Source organism: Etheostoma cragini, chromosome 10 (assembly GCF_013103735.1).
Source record: "Etheostoma cragini isolate CJK2018 chromosome 10, CSU_Ecrag_1.0, whole genome shotgun sequence".
Taxonomy (NCBI): domain Eukaryota; kingdom Metazoa; phylum Chordata; class Actinopteri; order Perciformes; family Percidae; genus Etheostoma; species Etheostoma cragini.
Window position 1 is genome coordinate 23,680,346 of NC_048416.1, and position 22,578 is coordinate 23,702,923.

The window sequence follows — 22,578 nt, forward strand, 5'->3', positions numbered from 1 at the left end:
TTGAACAGCTTCAGAGTCATTGGAATGGTTATATGACTTTTTTTCGGGTTGAATGGTGGTCGTCTCGTTTCCCCCTAGTGCCTGAACTTTGCCAAAACTGCATAGCGCCCCTTTAAAAAAGTAATCCATCTCAAGAAAATGGTATCCGGTCTGAACATATTTCACGACTTACCCGAATGTTAATAACAGTGATATATTGGCTCACATGGTAGTTATTACAAATCCTTTTAATACTACCAGCAGGACTACTAAGTCCTTTTAACCTAAACAAATTGAATCTAAGACAAAAAGTATTTATCAACAAGTACACAAGTGAATTTTATTAATGCAAGCAAATTTGATCATACAGGTCAAATAAGCCACTTCAAGCTGTTGGCACATGAATGTACAAAACATATTCAATTTAAAGCTGCTACTAAGCATTCGTAGTGAAAGTACAAAAGACTAATACGAGGAGAAAGCTGAAAGCATTTTTCAGATCATTACAGAATAAGCAATGTTGGTACAGGTAATTAGTTTTAAGACATGGTTGAGAGCTCATCACAAACTAAATAGACACAACTCAAAGACTACAGTCTCTAATATCAGTAGCATAACGCGGAAAGCATGAAAGGTTTAGTACTGCACATATAAACAAAGGGTTGAGCCAGCAAGACAGTCAAAAGTGTAAAAATAAAGAAGTGAAACAAAGTAACTTTTGAGTCAATAAGACTATATTAATGCATGTCCATGCCACAAAAAACATCTAAATTCACAATCGTTACTAACAGTACAGTTATCCAACTTTCAGTTGAACACCAATGCACTTACATCTAGATAGAGCACAGAAATGGTCAAATAAGTGCATGAAACTATCTTTTAGGAACACCGACAAAAACAAGTTTTTGCCAGGCAATGAACTGACAGGCCACCTGTTGTAGTGTTATCGCTTCAGGATGTGTAAGCAATAAAGTTCCTGTCATGACCTGTGAACAAAATGACTGTGATAAACACTTTTCTCACATCTGACAATTCACCAAGGAGTGCCACTACACCAACAACTGTCAGGGTTTCTTTTTGATTTGGACAGATAGATGCAGAGTGGACTGACCCACGGTGACATCTTCTCTTCTCACATTAATTGTCCTTAAATGTTAGTGCTTAACATATAAGTATGCTTTCATATATCCGTATATACAGTGCAGAGTTCTGCAAAAACAGGAGTTTTATATTTATAAAGTTCCACTTTTAAGAAATTAAAAAAGGGAGTTATGAAAGTATGTTTGCATGTGCTTCTTTTTTTTTGCTCGTGATGCAAAGATGGATGAAGTCATTCACAGTCCTAAAATACAATTAATTGGCAGGTTTATCATAAAATAACCCATCATTTATCTTTAATTGACTAATCGCATCTTTGAGATTTCTCAAAGTCATTGTTTCCTGTTAAACAGGCTTGGCACATCTAGCACGTTTTACTCTAATGATTTGGTATTTATTATTGTGTCGTCTTGCTATTGTATAACTTCAAATAGAAAAACAGATTGAATTACTTTCATGTGAAAGTGGTTTTAATCCCTGGGAATACTGGTACGACAAAGGCTTGTGATGCTTTGTGGTTGTGTTGTGAGATTTAAAATATTTTTTTAAACTAACCACCCGTTTGCATACAGTACATCATTTTTGAACATGAAATCTCCAGACACACAACACGGGAAATGTGCTTGAAAACCCTTTTAAGCCCCTGTGAACCCCTCAGAAATCAGCAAAAAATAAATTATGCACGAGAGCAACATGACACGTAGCATTAAATTAAAAAATAAAACCATATGCAAATTATTCAAAGTAATAAAAAAAGATGAAATACTACTGCTACTTCTGATTCTACAAAAAGACTACACTAAAACTACTGTTAGCACTAAACAACTTGTATCAAGAATAATATAACTGCCATAATGATAATGATAATCATAACACCATCCATGAAAGAGGTAAAGGGGCTTTTTTCATTTGAATAGCTGTTTGTGACTGAGGAGGTTTGTGTGACGTCCCCCCCAGACCACACTGTCATAAGACGCACCAGTGACATCAGCAGTGGCGAGGGCCCTAGGCGCCATCCGCCCCCCCTCCTCGGGAGGGGATGGTAGAGACAGACAGATAGAAAGACTGGAGAGAGAGAGAGAGAGAGGGGGAGAGAGGCCGGAGTGGCAGGGTCGTGCCTCACGCTGGTCTTTATGTGTAGGCGTTGAGACGCTCCTTGGAGCGAGTGGAGTGGATGTCATGAAGCTCCTGCTCCTCCTTAGACTTGATGTCTTCATACTTCTGCATCCGACAGGCGTCCTTCACGTAGGCCCAGTTGGCAGACAGTACCATTAAGTAGTGGATCTGTGAGAGGATAAAAATTACAAAGCGTGACAACAATGCAAAGCCATTTACTGTATTAATGTATAGTATTGTATTGTATAGTGTATTTATTGTATTCTATTTATGCTCTAGTTTTTATGGGTATTGCGGTGAATAGGAGCACTGTACTTGACTTGAATTTTAAAATATCTATGCTTTTTGCTCACATTTGCTCAGTTAATTGTGAAAACATATCATAACATAAGATCTTATTAGAATATAATATAGACATCCTTTCTCAGTTGTATTGCCCTTTGTGGATGTAAAATAACAAGTTGATAAACAAGATTAATTATATATATGTATTTAAAATGCAATGAATAGTCTTTAAACTAAAACCACAAAACTGTATTTCTGTGGCATGTGTTTTTCAAAAGCAGATTCCACAGATGCTGCTTATGCTTGAGTTTTTTTTAACTAATGCTGTGATTTTGGTATGCCAAATTTGTTTTTTTGTGGGTTTTTTTGAGTCGTAAGCCATAGAAGAGGTATTCAGCCAACCCTATCCCTAACCCTAAAGCTTGTTTTATGGCCCTGTAAATAAAGGAGGACATTTCCAATGATCCAGCAGGTGGCAGCATAATGCTAAATCTTGTCTTGGACTTGTTACCATGGCAGCTAAGAATATAATGAATGTATTGTACTTTAATGACTGAGGTTGTAACACAGCTTCTCTTTGCACAAGGAACAACAGTTTCATAGCTGCACCGCTCTTTGTGTCTGATATGCAGAAAGACAAATTAAGCCACTGAGATCTAAACACTGACTTTTTTTGTATGTATTTTGTGTATCTGTTGTGATGAATTTTCTCCGCCATCAGCTGGGAAAATCAAATAGTATGTGCGGAAAAGAGACCTGCCACAATTTGCACCATCAGCCCTGTATAGCAAACACTTTCTGTTTCTCAGAAAATGGCTCCTCACAAATTACTGAGTGATGTTTGCAACAACCCCAGAGCCTTTCTTCTCCCTGTTTCCATGACAACGGCATGACATGCCTGGCGCCTCGGAAAGAGGGAGGGAGACAAACCCTGTCTTTTTCACTGCGCCAAAATGCCTTCTCTCCCTTCTATACTTTAGCTATTTTCCCACAGGCAACACACAACACAGACAAGTCATGAACCAGCCATGACAAAACATAGCTATTTTCCCAGCTACAATATTGACCTACATTTACCTTTTTATTAAAAACAAAACAAACAAAAAAACTGTAAACTCTTACCACTGCAGAAAATATATGACAACACAAAAAAAAACTCCCAACAAGCATAAGTAGCATCTTTGAAATCTGCTTTTGAAAAACACATGCCACAGAAATGCGTTCTTATGTTTTGTGGTTGATTTAAAAGACAATGTTTTGAGTAATGTTTAGATGTTCCATCCCTTGAGTGAGAGGTGCAAGTTGTATTGGTGTCTCACCATAGCAATAACAGCAGCTCCTGCTCCAGCGAGGGCACAGATGAACAGGTGGAATGTCATATCCAGCTGTAGCCAAAACAAATCACAGCACATATTACACTTCAAGCATTAGTGGACGTCTGTGCAAGTGAAAATCCTGCTTGAAAACACACTTGTAAACGTTGAGTTCATTATGGTTTTACATTCGCAATCAAATTTGAATATGAACAACTTTATCATTCAACATTTGTGAAAAAGTTCAGTTAGATGTAGAATGTTTTGCTTCAAAGTGCCTTTTTGAATTTTGCATGTAAGCAATATTCCCAGTCAGCAGTTGTTGGTTTTTGCGGTCAATACTGTTTACATGATCTTACTCAGACTGTTGCCTTTATTCACAGGAGTAATGCAGTTGTAGTTTATTTACAGCTCTCTGAAGCTGGAATGTTGGGGAATCTAGACAGTAGTTTTGTGGTTGAAGGAGTGTGAGTATTTGGTGTGTCATGGTTGCTAATGGTTAGCCGCCTGGGATCATTTGAATGCAACTGTCCAGCTGTTGTTGACATTTAAACTGGCTAACTTTTCACTAATGTATACATAATTATCCTTACATTGAAAACATCCAGCATGCACATATTGGCAACATTGTGAATGTATGTAACATACAGTAATTAGTAACATTGTTTAATACTCAGACAACCTACTTTGACCTTACCTCATTGGATTCACACATCTTGTAGAATTTCTCTGATCCAGCACACACTGTTTTTGCCTCAGCAATTGGCACAATACCTAAAATTAATAAATAATGCATCATGTATGGAAAGTGGTGTGCCACAAAATTTACACAAATAACAGGCAACGTCAAAGTGCAAATATTTGCAACAGGTTCAAGCATACAGTTAAACCATTATAATACAGACTTAATGTACACAATTTCACACACAGGCATTTAATATGATGGTGGCAGCTGAAATTGTTGTTGACACAGAGGCTATTTTAGTGGCTGCCGGTGGCTAATTGACTGAAAGATATGTCACTAATTAGAAAATAATGAGCCAGCCATATAAGCTACTGATATGATGGACCTTAGCTTTATCCCAGCTCAACATAATGTTATTCTGGATCATTAAAGTCATCAGGACAGTAATTTGAGGGGTAGTCTTGCATTGCCAGTCCTATCTCTACAGCCCTGTATCAGAGCTAGAGAAAAGTCTGACTGGGAATTAACATTCTGGGATAGCAGAAAAGACGTTCTGGCTCGTTTGTCTTGCTTTAAACCAATCACAATTGTCTTGGGTGGCGCTAAGCCACGGCAGCGACGGTGTTCTTAGATAGTGGAAGGGAAGGAGAATGCCAGCTGAAAAAGGCAGCCAGTGGTAGGCTTTATCTCGTCAGACTATATCCAGTCAGTCAGACTATTTGCAAAGTTGTCTAGATCCAAAATGTTCCACTTCCGGGATTGCAACTTTGCCAACAGAAATTCAACTAGATGTCACTCTTTTTAGCGGGATGTCCATTACCTTCCGCTCTCTTTGACTTGAAATTTTAAACTCACGTCGATTTATGAAGACTATGATTAATTGCTGGGTTAACCCAGACAGCTAGCTCGGAAGGTCTGGAAAAGCAAGACTATTTGCGCAGTAACAGTGGATCCAATATATTGTAAATAAAATAACTAAAGTATCATAGATTATTAAAGTCCTGAGCAGTAGAAGATGAGTTCTGTTATATTTCAAAATATAATTGTACTCACCATCAGTTATCCATAGCTGTAACAGTTGCATTATCCACACAGAGATTTTTAAAGAAACAAACTAGGAGCTAAAGTTGTTAAAAAATCCTTACCATACTGGCGTGGATCCAGGCAGAGTGTGGCCCCCTCCAGCACGGTAGCATTTTGGCAAATATTCCAGATGTTGAAATAAATAAAGACTGGGAGGGAGGTGAAAGCAGTCACTCCGAGCCAAGCCAGCATGAAGATGTATGTCAGCATGATGAACTGCAATGGCAACAGAGAAACAGAGATCAAATTTAGGCACTTGTGTTGATTAACAACTTTACTGTAATTCATGTAAGATTGAACTTTCTATATTTTCAAGTTCAATTATTTTAAATTACAGCGATGCACTACTACTCCAATTCTTACTACTACTATTGTAGAATGTGTTTGTGAATTACAGGGCATTATGGAAGGACACATGGGTCTTGAGGGATACAAATTGTTTGGTGTAAATCTGTGACCCTTTTAGGTTACAAGGTGTTCCCAAGCCATGGCTTGCTCATTTCTGACAAGTAGTCTTATTTTGGCTTGGCCATTTTTGGTGGACACAGGATAAGTACATACAGACTTAATGACCTTAAAAGCCACAAATACCACAGCATGGCTCATTTCCTTTGCCTCCCTGTGGAGCTTTAAATTTGCTAAGCAATTATATCGCGTAGATAATCTTGTTAGGATTGCTGCAGGCTCTCTGATATGCTCCGTACGAGAGTACTCATCATTTTGAATTGTTATGCTGGTGTAATAAAATTATTTTGATAGATGTATTTGCTATCATTGTGGAGCATTTCAGCTGTCTTGTCTCTGAATTGTCTTTTTGGAGTTTATCTACACACACGCATGCAAATCAAAAAATCATTTAGTGCACAAAAGCTTTTTTTATATGTGTTTGCTGCCTGATTTGTCATGCATATTCAACTCCTACATGTTCTACATATAATCTTGACTTGAAATTAGCTAAAGTGATAATCTGTAGTATTTGATTAAGATTTGGTGTAACCCACTAACATTGCCTATACCAGGTGTGTACAATCTGTTACATGTGACTATTTTCTCTTGACTGTGTTGTTAAAAAACAACAAAATAAGAGCTGGACAGAGCATTTGAGGTGAATACAACTATGGCTGAAGAAAGACCTACAGAAGCCTTCACCTACTTAATCTTTGAGGGTACTTCCCTTGGAAAAGACCAGACATTTAGACTGTTTGATTACCAAATGACTCCTTGAAATGTGCAACACCTATGGAAGCTCATATACAGAAGTATATATTATTATAATAGCAATAAATATAAGGATATAATGCAGCTAACATCTACGCTTAATTTGACTGTTAATATGAACTTAAATGTTAGTCCTACCCAAGCGCTGACACAGCGCCCGCAGGTGGTGATCTTGAAGTCTCCATACAGATCTTTAATGGCTCCACTGGTGAAGAAGCCTTCCACCATCAGCAGGATGCCGTAGACGAAGAAAGCCGAAGCAATGCCGTAGATCACGTACTTGACAATGTCAATCCTGGAGAATGAATAGAGAACCACTGAAAACATCCACAACACAATGTTACACTTTGTTCTTGAAAATATAACACATCTTAAAATGCAATGTGGAAAAATACTACAAGCTGTGTAAAAGAGCATATATTACTGTTTTTTTAGGTTTCCTTATGGGTGTGCTCACTGACAATTCTTTAGGGTCAATAATGTTTCCTTCAAAAACTCAATCTAGTTGGATCCTTTCCTACTCACATGGTGAAGACATCCAACGCATCCACAGGGCTCCGCACCACCTCAAAGTAGTTCTGGAGGATGGTGACGGTGCCAGACAGGGCCTCATGTCCACAGCCGCAGAACAGAGCCACACCCGCATACAGCAAGATGGTGGCTATGAGAGATGGGTATGGGATCCCACCCAGGCATTTGATGCAGCATTCAAGGCATCCTAAAGAAACACAAAGAGATAAAAAAAAAAGTTAACTATAAAGACAGAAATGGACAATTGAAATTATTAAAGAAAATCCAGGATGGGTGGATATTTTTATATGGTGCTCTGTGACACAAAGTAAACCAGGATTCTTACTAATGGTAAAACGTAAAATCATTCAACAAAACTTTGCCAATGGACAAATGCACTATACTGCCATTTACGTTTTGAGAATTTCAAACATTTAAACCACAGTAAACTTAATACAACCACATGACACCTGGAGTACAGACTACTGCATTAAAAAGCCACAAAATGGTATAAGATATCCATTGGCCACTTCCCCTCTATGTATGCAGGGATCTGGCTTCACATTTTCCCTTGTTCTTGGTTTGTGCATCAAGTCATTTTGTCAGTTGTTTGGCCCTACAGACGATGCTGACATTTTATTCAGCACTAAAAACTCAACCTGAGCTTTACATAGCGATCCTGACCGTTAACCCCGTTCTGCTTTCCCCGGCTTCCTGTCCCCGGAGGGCCTTAAGGTGACTAATCACTGCTCGGCTCCAACTTCAATCTCCTGTCACAGATTGCTCACAAAGAAGCTGAGTCTGTAAATACTTGTGCACGTGGGTGTGTCTGTATGAATTTCTTAGATTTATGAGTCTCCCTGTGTTGTGTGTGTGTGTGTGTTTGTGTGTGTGTGTGTGTTGGGGTACTGAGTCCGCCATTTGTCAGTGTAACAAGAAGAGAAGTGGAGTTGATAACCTGTGGAAGCATGGACCAAAACCAGGCTTTATCGGGTCTTGCAGGGCATTGCAATATATTAACCACGCAGACACAAAGCCTAGCCCCTTCTGAATCCATTTGTTACTCTTCATTTAAAGCTTTTATTACTTTGTAGAATGGAAAGCTGCTTCCTAAATATGCATTGCGGTTTGAAGTCCAAATCAATATATGCATGTAAAATGCACAATTATAAACCTATGTTCATAGAAACGGGAAATTCCTCTTGATCAGTTACTTCACTATCATGGCACGTGATTTAATTAATTAGTGATCTCTGTTGACATGCCTGTCGTTGTTCAGTAAGGAGACTCCATGACAGCACATTGTCAGTTGTAGAGATGATCAAATATTTTAGGATCGTGCATCAAGGATGTTCGCTGTTTTTTTACCTGTGTAAATAAAGCAGGGGCATGATTCCCCTCCTCATCGTCCGCCTCCTCCTTCATCTCAACTCTGTGCTGCTGACTGATTCAAACCTGAGTGGAATACCAAGTAGCTGGTCCGCCTGCTGGGCTGTGCCTAGTGCTCAGACGCTTGGTGCAGCTCCAACCCTCGCTCAGGCTTGCCTAGATTATCTGCATCCTCGCTGATGTAATCCAGTGCTATAGACCGTAGAGCCTATTCTGCCTCCCTACTTTACTACTTTTGTCCAGGAAAGGATTGCTGATAATTGATACGCTATTTCCCAATAACCTCAGCAGCGCTTTCACACTTCAGCTTCATACACCTAGACCACCCACAGTCTGTCTGCCATGCTTCTGGTCCCACCTTCTATTCAGTTTGTTGATGTTTTTTGAAATGTGCTTAATTTATGATTGAGTGGATGGTTTTTAACAGGAGGTACATGTCTGGATAGGTGGGCTTTCTTTTGTTTAGTTTTTTTTTTGTCTTAAGGAACAGGGCAGGGTAACTGTTTGCTGTTTACAACACTCCCATATGGTATTATAACTGCCTTGGTGTTTCTCCATCACACCCACTTTCCCAGCCCAGGAATGGGACGTTACCCAAGGGACAAATTCAGGAGACACCTCACCTTTGGTGCCTTTTAGACTATCAGGTAGGTGCAAGCTGACATCCACTCCCAGGCGCTTTCACACCAATTCACACCTTTATTTGTGTGACTCTGTCAACCTGCACTAGCTTTAAATGGCTGGGACTCCCTATCTGCCAGGAAAAGTGATGCCGCCTCTTGGGTGAGTTATGTAACAACTTCAATTCAATAATGTAAGTCCAAGGGATAGTGTATTGTCAATAGTTAGGAGGTAAAAGGAAAAATATCAATCCCTTTGTCAAGATAATATATATAAAACAATTAATTGCATTTTCACCAATTGCCCTCAGCTTTCTTTGTTTGCACAGTTGTTAGTTGTTTCCTAGATTACTTTAGGACAGCTCCCATAGAACTGGGTTGCGTCCATGGGAACTGGTTGCGTTCAATCAAAGGTTGATTTATGTGAATTGTTTTAGTGTGTTATCATACATCAGAGGGTTAGGTGTCTGGTGTTGCCTTTTTCAAAATGCAATGTCTCTCAGATGCATTGCATTCTAGTCTGAAGCAGTTGGTGTAACTCATATTTTTTATTGAGGAATGTACTGTTGTCATGATATTTCCGACTCACTAGAAAGAAATCACTATATGACTATACTGTATGTAGCCACTTATGCATGGGAATTAGACAATTAACCTTTTCTATGTAACAACTGTGGCCAGAAATGCACAGTACAGACAAAGTGATTCTGTCGCCACCCCTTCCCTCAGACTCATTATCTCGAGTTACCTTTTCGTTTCAAAAAGCAGGCAGTGACAGGATTTATTGATGCGATAGTGTTCTCCGACAAGATGAAAAAGAGCAGTCAGATTTACCCTCCATGCTCTGGGTCACTGTGCCTATCTAAGTCATGGTAAAAGATCAAACTGGTAAAAGATCCAACTGTCTAGTCATATAAATGCTGAGCAAAACAGAGTCACGTTTTATGATGATTCAATACTCCAGATGTTCCAGCAGTGTTATTTTTGGCCTCAACGTCGTACGTGAGCATAACTGTGTTTATGAAGCACCCTGATGAAACACATGCCATCTTTATAAAGTTGAGTATTTGTTAAAGCTCAAGTTGACGTGGGAGCAGTTATTACAACATTGCATGGCAAGCAAGTGGTTTTTATTTTAGAGAAATTTCATGTCATTTTCCTTTTACCTTTGACACATGCTGGTTAAATTTGGTGCTGTAGATGTTCGGAGCTTGTGCTCTACATGAAGGGAGATGAGCAGTAATGTAAATGATTTATGTCATGGCCTCAATCAAGGTTTATTACCTCTGCATTATTCACATTTCTGCAGACAGATTAAACCAGCTGGAGCCGGCATTTTATCGTTCCTTGTTTTAAATATATTTGACTTATTTTATATTTTTTTCTGATGTACAACAGCACCAATCAAGTCAATAGTCAGATGTTGTTACATTACAGTTACAGTTATTAGATTGCGTGCTACAACAAAATAAGTCATCTTATGACTTGACTGAAAGAAGGGGTTTCTAAGGAAACAGTTGGAAATTAATTTACAAGGTAAATGGGACCTTTACTGAGTAACAAGAATTATGTTTTATTGATTGTCTGCTTTTAATTTTGTGGAGGGAAACTCCTCAGATCGAAAAAAAGAGAGATGTGTATATATTTAGAGGGCAGAATTAAACGACACGTTAAAATGACTTCTGAATAGTAAATATTACATCATGGTCTAACAGAAAGAAATTCGGAACATTCAGCCAAGGCTATGGCATCACCTTCTCTGTTTTTAGTCTTGCATTCTAGCATGCTTCCCAAATATTTTGAGTATAATATTAAAACTATGACTGGACCACGCTATATTGGGGCTTTATGGTGCTATGGTTGCTTTGGCTGTTGTGATACATGTCCTCACTGCATGAGACAAAACCTCCTCTTATACCAGCAGCACATCCTCTCCTTTCCTCTCTATAGCTCTTCATTGATCCTAACTGGCTGCAAATGGAGCTGGTGAAAAATAGCAAGTGATGGTGCGAACTGCCTCGGAGAGCTACTGGATGCTTGATCCATAATTTAGAAGTAGCACAGAGCAGCAGAGCACAAGCCTCTCACATTCATTATTCATGCTTTTTGCTTATCCCAAAATTACCTGAGAGGAAAATAAGAGATTAACTGCTTGATGTTGCAAGTATTTGAATTGATCTTGCTCACATCTGTAGTTCTCCTTGTCTTAGACACACAAGTACAGACCGACAGCAAGTCAAGTTGGGAATTGGGCCTAATTGACTTTTAAGCTTATTAAATGGACCAGAAGAGGCAATGATGATGTATCTCATGCATGCTATATACTTGGTATTTGTCAAGCAGCTGCAGGAGACAATGGAGGTATTCTAGTATTTTGGATATTTTAAATTATTGCTTTATTTGGCAGAATAGGCTAATTGCTCCCAGACATATAACATTTCATTGTTATTCTCTGGATCTCTAAAGCATTGAAGGCTTTTGACTTAAATAGATATTTGTTTCAAAGTAACACTCATATTTAATTGCTTTTAGTTCTATATGTGTCTCTAACTGGAACAAAACAACTAAGAATATTCTTCCCTCTGAGTGTTAATCAAATTAATAACACTTGCCATAATTGAAAATCTGGCAACACAAGGATTAGTCTAACGCATTTTGAACAAAGAGACAGCATTGCAGTAGACAGTGTGGTTTTAAATACGTCCTCCTTCACACAAATAAGCTTCTGTTTAAAAAGATTTAAAAAAAAAAGTGAGGCCTACATGACCCCAAACACTGACGTCCAATCAACAGAAGGCATCTCCCAAATACAAAGAGAAAGGATGACCCACCCCCCCAAGGCCCCTCCCACCTCCTACTTCTTCTCCATCTGTCAGTGTCATATGCGACAGGCAAAAGGAACACAAGCACACACTCAGACACTCTCACTGACCCAGGCAACATTCACACGAGGGATGAGGTTGTCCCTAAGAAATGCTGTGAGCTGAATGACGTCCTTAAAAGAAAACATGACTCTTAACATCCGGAAGATGGTTTGGGTTAATTAACTAATGATATGCTGCCCTCTTTTAGGCGCTAATGAGTTAGATATTGTTTGTTGAAATTGATCATTGACATTTTGTCCAGATTCTTTTCGTACCTTACTAGAGTTAATCACTTATGCTTGAATTTGTATTTTAACTGGGGTTTTTTGTTTGTTTTTTACCTGGGCGAAACATATATTTAAACATATTTAAAGGTTTCTAGGATCACTAAAGATCTTTCAGATTTATCTTAAATAATTACAATATTGCATTTTAAGTAACTCACTGACCTTTCTATCAAGCTGAAAGCATACTTTCTTTTCATAAAGCCGCAATTCTGTCTTTTCACCTAAGTTGCTGTTGAGACGTGCAGACTCAAGTATTTCGTAGTCTTATTAGCAGCGGGGCATTCAAATTAGTTCAGCTACGACGTGTGCTGCATACTATACCAATGTCAGTATATAGGCCTTTGCACTAAAACTTACATTGCCACAAAACTGTCTTTGTCCTCTCTTTTTGTCATTTGTTGAAGCCATATCGACTGCTAAATTGTGTATTTGTGTGACAACAGTTGGGAGAGACCGATTGCCTAAGCAGACACATTGCACTTGACATCATGTTTGTAATATAACAGTTTTTAGTTGCTGTAACTTGAAATGCTTCTGTGTAACTGAGCTTCAGTAATGTTATAACAGTGCTCTTTAATAAAACAGCTTTTCTTTTGGCCCCTTAGCAGCAGCTATCCTCGGAATATTTAACAAAACTTTTACATTTTTCATGCCACAGCAGGTGGGATTAAGGCCTGATTTAAGGAAATAGACACATCTGATACTTTCTTATTTACCCATGATTTTTTGTGTTTGTGTCTTATTCTCAAAAAAAAATCTTTTGCAGATTTAATACAGAAGAAACATCCTAGACAAAAATATATTCCGGTTGAGTCCAAATAATAGCATCTTTTTTTTTAAAGATTATTTTCGGGGCATTCTTAGGCCTTTATTTGACAGACTAGCTGAATAGATGAAAGGGGAGGTGGGGATGACATGCAGCAAAGGGCTGCAGGTCGGAGTAAACCTCTATATGTGGGCGCCCCTCTACCAACTGAGCTATCCGGCATCCCTAATTAAAATTGATCTTTTCTTTTTGAATAATACAGTACAGGCTTTGAATTGAATGCAGTTATAGCCACAGAGAAAATTAATAAGATGCCCTGTTAGAAATTTACAAATTTAAATAAAGGGTGTTACGGAAAAGAAAATGTTACGTCTGGCAAATCTTGACTTCACATACACTGTGAGACATCTAATCACACTCCATTTGGCGCATTCAACTAGCCGTAATTAGTTTCTTGTTACCAGAGGAGTTTTGCATGGGGGTGGGGTAGCGGTATGCCTGGTCCTAGAGAGAGAGAGAGAGAGAGATAAATCTCACTGGGGGATGGTGTTTCTGTGTCAGTCTGAGAGTAATGGGTGAATACATGTCTCGTTGCTTTCCTATATTTAATGCGCAGCCCCCCTTCCCCTGAAGCGGGCAGGTTTTTTCAGCTCCTGCGCGCGCCCATCTCCTCTGCGCATGTTTAATCAACCAGTATGGTTGCCATGTCAACCGCAGCGCAAAATCTGAGAATAGACCAAGTACTTCAGTGCCATGACCCACTTACTGTATGTCAACAAATTCAGGGCTACAATAGTGACTGAGACACATTACACAGATAACCCCCCCTGGGCATAAAGGACGTTATAGGCCAGATCCGAAAGCTCAGCCACTGATTTCCTCTTCTTTTTTTTTTCACTGAGAGATGAAAGACCCTGAACATGACTGCGTGACTGCTGAGCAGGGACGGGTCTTTTGTCTGTGCCGAGTTCACTCCAGGAACTGAGGAGAAAATGTCAAAAACTGCTCCTAAACAATAGAACACAATAACAGCCTATCTTCAGTTTATAAATGAATGTGACAGCAGTCTATATAGTTGCATTAAATTTGTAGTTGTTTCCAAAATACACTCTACTTTGAATAACCTAAATATTTAAGCTTGAAAATTTCTTAACTTCAATATAATATACAGTAACTATATTTAGAACGTCTTGGTTTCTTAGAAATGAGCCTACTTAATAAAACACATTTTATCGGCATAACCACCACTCAACATATAAAACAGTATTTATATTGTTGTCCTAGTATTAAAAAGGGGCTATACAAAAATCGTGCATGTTGAAAGGCTACACTACCATATTATGATCAGCATTATTGAGACCCAATGATGCTTTTCAGTAATGGTTTCAAACGGCATCAGTATGTTTTGAACACCTGTTATCCTGTATCTAAAACAAGCTAGACTAGGGTGTCATTCCTGAGAGGAACAATAAGAAAACCCTAAAGATTCTCCATTAATACCTCCAACGAATATCATAAGAACAATTAGTGGAACCCTCTGACTTCTCCTGGGCCGGGGAAAGCTGGGATTCAGAGCAATGAGTGAGAGAGGGAGGGAGCAACAGGGAAGGAGAAGGGTTATGTACTGTAGTCCGGCCAGAACTCACCGAGCAAGGAGGAGCAACTGTGCTGTGAGTTGAAGCTATTATGTCAGAGGTATAGCCTTGGCAAAAAATCTACCAGGCTATCAGGAGACACAAACACTCATTTGAAGTCTCTGCCCATTTCATTCTTTAGGGTTAGCAGCTCTTTAAAGCAAGATGACCAATCCCAATAAATGACAAAACAACTCTTGAATATGCTACGGCCTAGAATTTAATTTGTGAATGTTGTACAAATGAATACTATATTTCAAAGTAATCAACTATATCCCCTCCAAATATGCCATGTTTAATGAAGAATCAATTGTACCAACACACCATCAGTTTAACCACAGCGCCTACCGCACCTTAACCTCAATCCAAATTAGACATTTATTACAGGAACTTTCATTTCAAAGTGCATGAAACCCGGTGAACCATTACAATATACAGCAAAACTCAGAGAGGTTCGGCCTTATCATTATGCTGTCCACATCATTATGCATTGCATCTGCTGCTATGTTATGTGCTATGTTATTTGACAAATTCTGCTGAGTTTATGTAGATTCCCCCCAAAAAAAGCTAACAGTGAGATTCTCATCATGTAACAGCTCGTCAAGAAGCCTGATCAAACAGAAGGACAAACGGGGCCTTGCAGAGAAGATTCTTGGCTCAGGAAAAGTTAACAGGTGTGCCTTTCTTTCTTTTTTGCTCGGAATTCGCATTAGTGAAAGCTGCTTTTTCAAACATAGGACGTTGGTTTGCTTCCCGTTGCTGATTGGCCCCCTGTGGTACATAGGGTGCACTGCTACATTTGGCTAGCAGCTGAAGTGAGCAGCGCCCACCTGGTGGTGCATCTGACTCATAATCTCAGATTTGCAGCCTCAGAAGAGGAAGACAGAAGGGCATTAGCGTGCTGTTTGTGCACTCATTGACACCTACACCTTTTTTTTGTGGTGGAAGTATTTGCAGTTTATTCGGTTAAGTGAACTGTGTTTTTAACAACAAAATAATATTAAATTTACTTTTAACAGGGGCGTATATTTCTAATAGTAAATAAAGTACACCGTTGTCAATAAAAAGCCCCTATAAATGTCAAGGCACAGTCAGGGCCTCTCATACCTATACAATGTTGCATGACAGTCATAAGCTTTTAAAATTGTCACGGCTGAACAGAAATATTGTTATAGTGCTTGTGTTTTAGAGCTCTTTTGCTGTGAGCAATGTTCCCTTGAATGTCTTGAGTGTATCTGCCCAACCTCTTTCTTGATCTTTGATGGACTCTAGCTTTCTTTTTTTTCTTCCCTTTTTATTAGCCTGTTTATTGTCATGTGTCATTGTAGAATTGTGGCTATAACCTCTCCAAAAAATGAGCAATGATTCTTACAAACAATAACAGATATTTACAGAATGATAGGCAGGAAATCCAAGTGACATGGAAATAAACCTGACAGGGTGGCTTTATTGTTTATCACACTTCATCAGAGCAATCATTTTGATCATCTGTTGTCTCCAGTATCCAGGAAAGGAGCTGACAGTTTTCAAGTTCCACATGGTTAGGTGACCAGTGAACCTTGCTACCTTGTTCTAACATTTCTATATTACATTGTGTGTTGTGCTTCATCAACCAATACAGCTCCTTAAATGTTATGTCATGATCATATTGTAGCCTGTAAATAATTTCTGTCCCCACATGGAAATCCTACACAACCTTCTAAACCCAGTAAAATCTTTTGAGATTGATTAAAAAATAGATTTTATGAAACTACTCGTCCTGAAGTATTTTGTATTCTTGTATAAGATGAGTTCAAAAGTAGGGTAACACTTTACTTTTATATCTACATAAGAGTGACATTTCACCGTCATTAACACATGACACTATCATGAAAAAGGCATGACACATGAACCCTAAGCCAAACCATAACCTTAACCTGTGACAAAACCAAATCACAGCGTTATGTCATAAACGTTCATGGCTTGTTTATAATGTTTATGACACTGTTACGTAGATACCTTCAAGCAAAGTGTAACCAGTAGTATTAGTATTTAAAGAACTGCCAGATACCTTTTAAAGGTTAGAAATGGTCTATGCATCTCACCATGTCATCTACTGTAATAAGGCCTAAGCTTTTAGCTGGCCTAAATCAAACTTACAATTGGTTCAACTCTCACTCTTCAGATGTTTCGTTAGCATAAAATACACTGTTTCAGTCAGAAAAAAAACATGTCACCTGATCATCTCTGAATGGTGCATTGTTTCCGCGCTAGTATACATGTTATTATACAAATGTTTAAAATCAGACAGGAACATCAAAGAATAAACTGAAAAGTGATGATGACAATGTTGAAAGTAAGACACTCAAAGATACATCCAAATGTCCGTATGTTTGTGGTGACTTGTGGGCAGTAATTCATAAAGACACTGTAATTTTGGTGGCAGCATACATTTGTCAGGTAGCTGGCCTAAATTGAATGTCAGCTTCTGAGTAACAGGTTGGTCATTTTGAATGCTGGGAATGTTAACAGCAGTACTTACAGTACTAATAATACTAACACATGTCAGCCATAACTGCCATGTGCAGGGTTAGTGGACATTTTAATTTGTTTCTTTATGCATCTTACAATTGATCCTGAACAACTTGCAGTATATCGGTGAACACTACTCTTTACAAACCTGATCTTGGCCTAAATGAATTGACATGGCATACAAAAAGGCTTGCATGGCTGCATCTTTCAGTTGGATGAGCATTTGTGTTAGTGGCCAAGGCTGACATATTTTTGCTTTTTGAACAGGAATCCCTAAGTACACACCTAGTAATGGGGACCAAGAAGTAGATACAAATCTATCAGGTTGGTGGTGCATATGCCAAATGTTACAAATGAAACAGCCCTCTCAATAATGATCTTGGAGCAATATTGTCAATCCCTTTAATTAACGGGGAACAAAATATAATTTCTACTTATCACTACTGTATGTGCATATAACTAAAATATAATCAAGCATAATTCTTTCTCTATTGTAGATGATTATGCTTGTGTTCTCTCAAACCTCCATCTTCCTGGGACTCTCGCTCCCTCTTCCCCTTGCTTTTTTTTCTACTCAATTTTTGTCAGTCTGACTCTGACTCTCTACCTCTTTTTGGCTTTATTCTTCCTACACTCTCAGACACAGTGAACTATTCCTGTGTTACTGAAATGTCATCAGCAAGAGTGGGTGAAGAGAGAATATATAATGACTACACGTAGCCACTGCCATGGCAACTGTTTCAGTGCATGTGTGTGTGCCTGTGAGGTTGCAGGGAGGAGAGGCGGGAGGGAAGAGAAACAAACATATGAAGCCATGCCTGTCACATGAAGTGAATCTGAGAGGGTTGAAAGGAAGGAGGCAGAGACAAAAGTGTGTTCTACAATCATTGAGAACAGTATCCTGTCCACCCCTGTTTCATGTATCATTTTCGGGGTAATTTTAGAATGAACATCTTTAATGAAAAATGGTGCAGTTCACTTGTAAACAAAAATAAACTCTCACTCTCTTGCTTTTGTAGGTCCCAACAAGACACTGAATCATTCATGCAGAGAAAAGGCGATGGTGGTGGTGGTGGTGGTGGGGGGGGGGGGGGGGGGGGGGTGAAGTATACATAGGAATTCCACTTTGCACAGAGCAAACACTATCCCTCTGTAGCCAACCAAAGAAACCCCCTGCTCCTGCATCAAATCCACACTGAATGTCTCAAAACACTGCTGCAAGATACAGCGTCTGGGTATTTGGACAAAAGGACAGAACTTAAGAGCTGATGGATTTCGTGTTTCCCTCTCAGCCATCACGACAAGCATGAAAGCCTTATCAAGCAAACAAAGACAGTGCATCCCTCGCTGAAGCGGTTCACACCCCTCTGACTACTCAAACAGCACAACAGACGTGCTCTCCTCAGTGGAGTGCTGACACTCAATGGACAAAGGAATTACCACAAACAGCTGCTCTCCTCTTCATAAAGGGAATGGCTAACATTTGTGCAATTGTCTCTGCAAAGGCACCACTGGCACTCTGACAAAACATCCATGTCAGATTCACTTAAGTAAATCTCCCCAAACATGCAAAGAAATACTGTCTTACCTTTTTGGGTCTGCCCCTCATCCATGTCTTCTTCCATTGCGAGGAATCTGTTTTTAGAGCAGCACAAGATGTGTACAAGAAAATGCCTGTTTAGGCAGATTCAAAACCTTATTTATTTTTACGGGGTAGTCCACAAAGCACTTTAACTTTCTTTCTCTCGGTCTCACTTGTCCAATTTCTCTAGATGTCCCTATACTGAGAAAGATGTGTTTGCCTGTCAACTGTGGTTTCTGTCAAGAGTCCGGGCAATGCAAGGGATCACTGAGTCTTTGTGGTGCTGTCCATTGCGAGCTGCCGTGGTGAGTGCTGAAAACCTCCTTGGTCCCTGGTGGAGGAGGGAGGGGGCGCTGGATGGAGCAGAGGGTGGTCTCTATGGTAAGCAGGAAGGCGCATGTGTGCTGACAGGGGTATGAAGCTAAAGATGCATGTGCGAAAAATGTAAAACTAAAACACTGAATGCACCATTGGAATAGCGACTGAACAGTGACTTTGGACCATTTTGAGTATTGTTTAGACAGGGGTGTTCATAGGTGAGGCTCATAATTAATTGTGCAGCCCACCCTAAACACCCCTGGTTCTTGGACAGAGTGGTTAAGTCCGTGCCCCCACCTCCCCCGGAGGCAGTGACTTTACTGCATTAACTCAACCTCTACTTAAATAAGGGAGGGGGGGGACATCTGATTTCGAAGTGGGATTCTCCTAATCTTATTAGCCATACAGATTCAATTATACGATCAGCAAGGAGGTGCCATTTTATTCCTATCATGCAAATCCGTACTATACATATGTAGAAAATCAATGCATAAACTAGTTATTGCCCACTTGATTTTAAAATTCAATCTTAAGGATTATGTGGTCCACTCTGGCTGGGCAACCAATGGGTTGCGGCTTCTCCCAAAAAGTTGACGTTTGGGGAGATGCACTTCCATGTTAAATGTATTATGACATTTAATTAATGTGTCTATGAAGGTTTTGCAAAAGTCGTAATTAGCACACAGTGACAGCATAACAACTAATGCATACTATGGAATGCAAAATGTAAATATTTTCTGAAATGCATAAATAATAATTCCATACAATGTATACATAACTCATGAGATTAAGGAGATTTGAGATTAAATACTCTATTGGCATTTTAACATTGATAGCAATTTGGCGTGGTGAGCTCATGCAAGGTTGCTGAAACCTTACACTGATAAACACCAAGGCTGAAGGCCAAACAACACAACAAATATATTGACAAAGTGAGGTGTGGATAGAGGGATGGGAAGCACAGAGGAATAATTTGAAGATCAGTGAGGAACATTAGGCTGCTGTGGGATGAAATGTGCTGTATAAACAGAATCTGACTTGACTTGAAGTACGAACAGATGGGTCTATGGATGGATGGATGGATGATCAGACAGGTGGATGACATGAAACTTTAATGATCCCTAGAGAACTGGAAAACAGTGAAGAAGAAGGTCAGTTTAGAGGTCTAAAAATGATATAAGTAGACACATTGCAAATATCCAAGGAGGGATTTGTGCACGGAAAGACCAATTTGAACCATCGGGGATTGCTTTTAGAGTGATGTCAAATAATGAATTGTCAAACATGGTAATGGATGGCGGCGATCTTTAGATTGTCAGCCTTGGTCTACAATGTATTATTCCTGATTAAAGGAACTCGTAACAGCTTAATTCATAGACCTTAAAGGAACCGCACCATCATCTTGATTTTGGCCTTTGTTTTTGGTAATTATGCTAATGTTTCAAAATGAATGTAATTATTTATTGATGTTAAAATGTAATGCGTCATTAATGTTTAATTGCTTGATTAATAATTTGATAAGCCTTGTGTAGCATATTGTCCAACCAAATGGTCGAACCTCCTGTTTCCACTAAGTACCTTTTATTGTTTTAATTTAGCAACTTAGCTTTTTATGAGCCAGGGTTCAAAATTAGCACCATCTACCAGCTAAATGCTAGTAAAATATGCAAGTGACTCGTAGCGTTGCTACCAACCCCCCTTTTTTGGGGGGTTGGTGAGTGACACCAACTCCCCAAAAAAGGTAATCTATAAGTGATGGATGATCATTTCTTTTTGTCATATTTTGGATAATCACCTTCACAATTGCATTGTGGGGGAATCAAAGCAAATGTTTCCAGTTGCTATAGAGTTAGCTAAGATGTCTTGTTTGCTGTTTATGTTAGTGAAGAGCTTAGCGTAGAATACATTATTGTTGGGAATATGTTGGATAACATCAGTCATACCATCACACATTTTACCTTGTATCTTGGTCATTTCCTACAGTTTTCTGACATTTTTGATTAAATTTGGTAATGTGAATCAGTCCCGCAGAATTTCAGATTTCATGCACTCCTCCGATCAAACAAATTAAAGTTATAGTGCATAGTCTCTGTCTCCCCCATGAGGAATTCTAAGTAATTACATCAACACTGTTCACATGATACAAGCCTTCCGCTCTGACTCCACCCCTCCTCCACCCAGTTGCTAGTAGCTGAGGAGGAAACGGAGGATTAAAAAAAACATGATGGACTCCTCAGAAGGGGTAATTATCTTCTAAACATAGTGAGAAACACAGAGAGTTGTGTGGAGCGGATAGTTGTAATTAGCTTTTTAGCAACTCATTTGCCAATGGCTTGAATGTGATGGATGGTTACTAATATCAGAAAGTTACGCACTAAAGATTTAAACCCCAAATAAACACTTGGTAATAAAAACAGAAGTATACACAAGGTTGATAAACATATATGTGTATAGATCTAGTATTGTTTTGTTTATTTTGTTGTTAGTGTTGTACTAAAAAGAGTAAATGCTGGACCGTATGTAAGACATACAATATATAATGTAATTTTCTTTTCTTACTTTTGACCCAAACTACATTTTAAATCTTAATTGCAAGCCCACTTTGTTATCTTTGTAATGTTTTTCAAACTTGATTAAGCATTCTTGATCTAAATTCTAAAACATCTTTACTATACACTACCGGTCAAAAGTTTGGGGTCCCTTCGTAATTTCCATTGGAATACATTATAGACAGAATACCAGTCGAGCTCACTTGCATTGTTTTTTTAACCAGGGCAGCAGTTTTCAGATTACATTTTGTGTTTACAAAATTGCAAAAGGGTTCTCCAATGTTTTTCTAGTTAGTTTTTTAAATGATATCAGATTAGTAAACAGAATGAGCCTTTGGAACATTGGACGAATGGTTGCTGATAATGAGAAATGTAGATATTGCATTAAAGATCAACCACCCACTCATATCAGCTGCTGTTCTGTCTATAATGGAGTGGAATGGAAATTTATAAAGGACCCCAAACCGTTGACCGGTAGTGTAAGTATTGCCATTAAATACATTTTGGAATGCATAGAATTTTAAAAACTATAAAAACTATAAAAAAGCAGTTATGATATGATGTCTCTAAGTGAATGCAGAATTGCGTTCAACCCAATGAATAATGTTTTAATACTTGTTTACGTGGTTTTGTTTGCATGTGGCACATAAGAAATTACACATTTGAACGTAATAAGGTTAAGTCTCCTGGGATTTTGAATGAACAACAAGGGCCAACAGCGTGTTAGTGATAAATTCACTGTAACAAAATTAAAAATATGTTAATAAATAA

The 22,578-nt window shown here is 38.8% G+C and overlaps 1 protein-coding gene across 1 annotated transcript; it reads right to left on the bottom strand.

The window, feature by feature from the left end:
• Nucleotides 1-291: 291 nt before the first annotated feature.
• On the bottom strand, nt 292-19,287 carry gpm6aa (glycoprotein M6Aa). Its single transcript, XM_034883874.1, has 7 exons — nt 18,947-19,287; nt 7,303-7,495; nt 6,916-7,072; nt 5,622-5,775; nt 4,489-4,565; nt 3,798-3,863; nt 292-2,361 (listed from the first exon to the last, which is right to left on the bottom strand). Exons 1-7 carry the CDS (start codon nt 18,981-18,983, stop codon nt 2,209-2,211), a joined length of 837 nt encoding a protein of 278 aa, XP_034739765.1. The 5' UTR covers nt 18,984-19,287; the 3' UTR covers nt 292-2,208.
• Between the last annotated feature and the right edge of the window lie 3,291 nt (nt 19,288-22,578).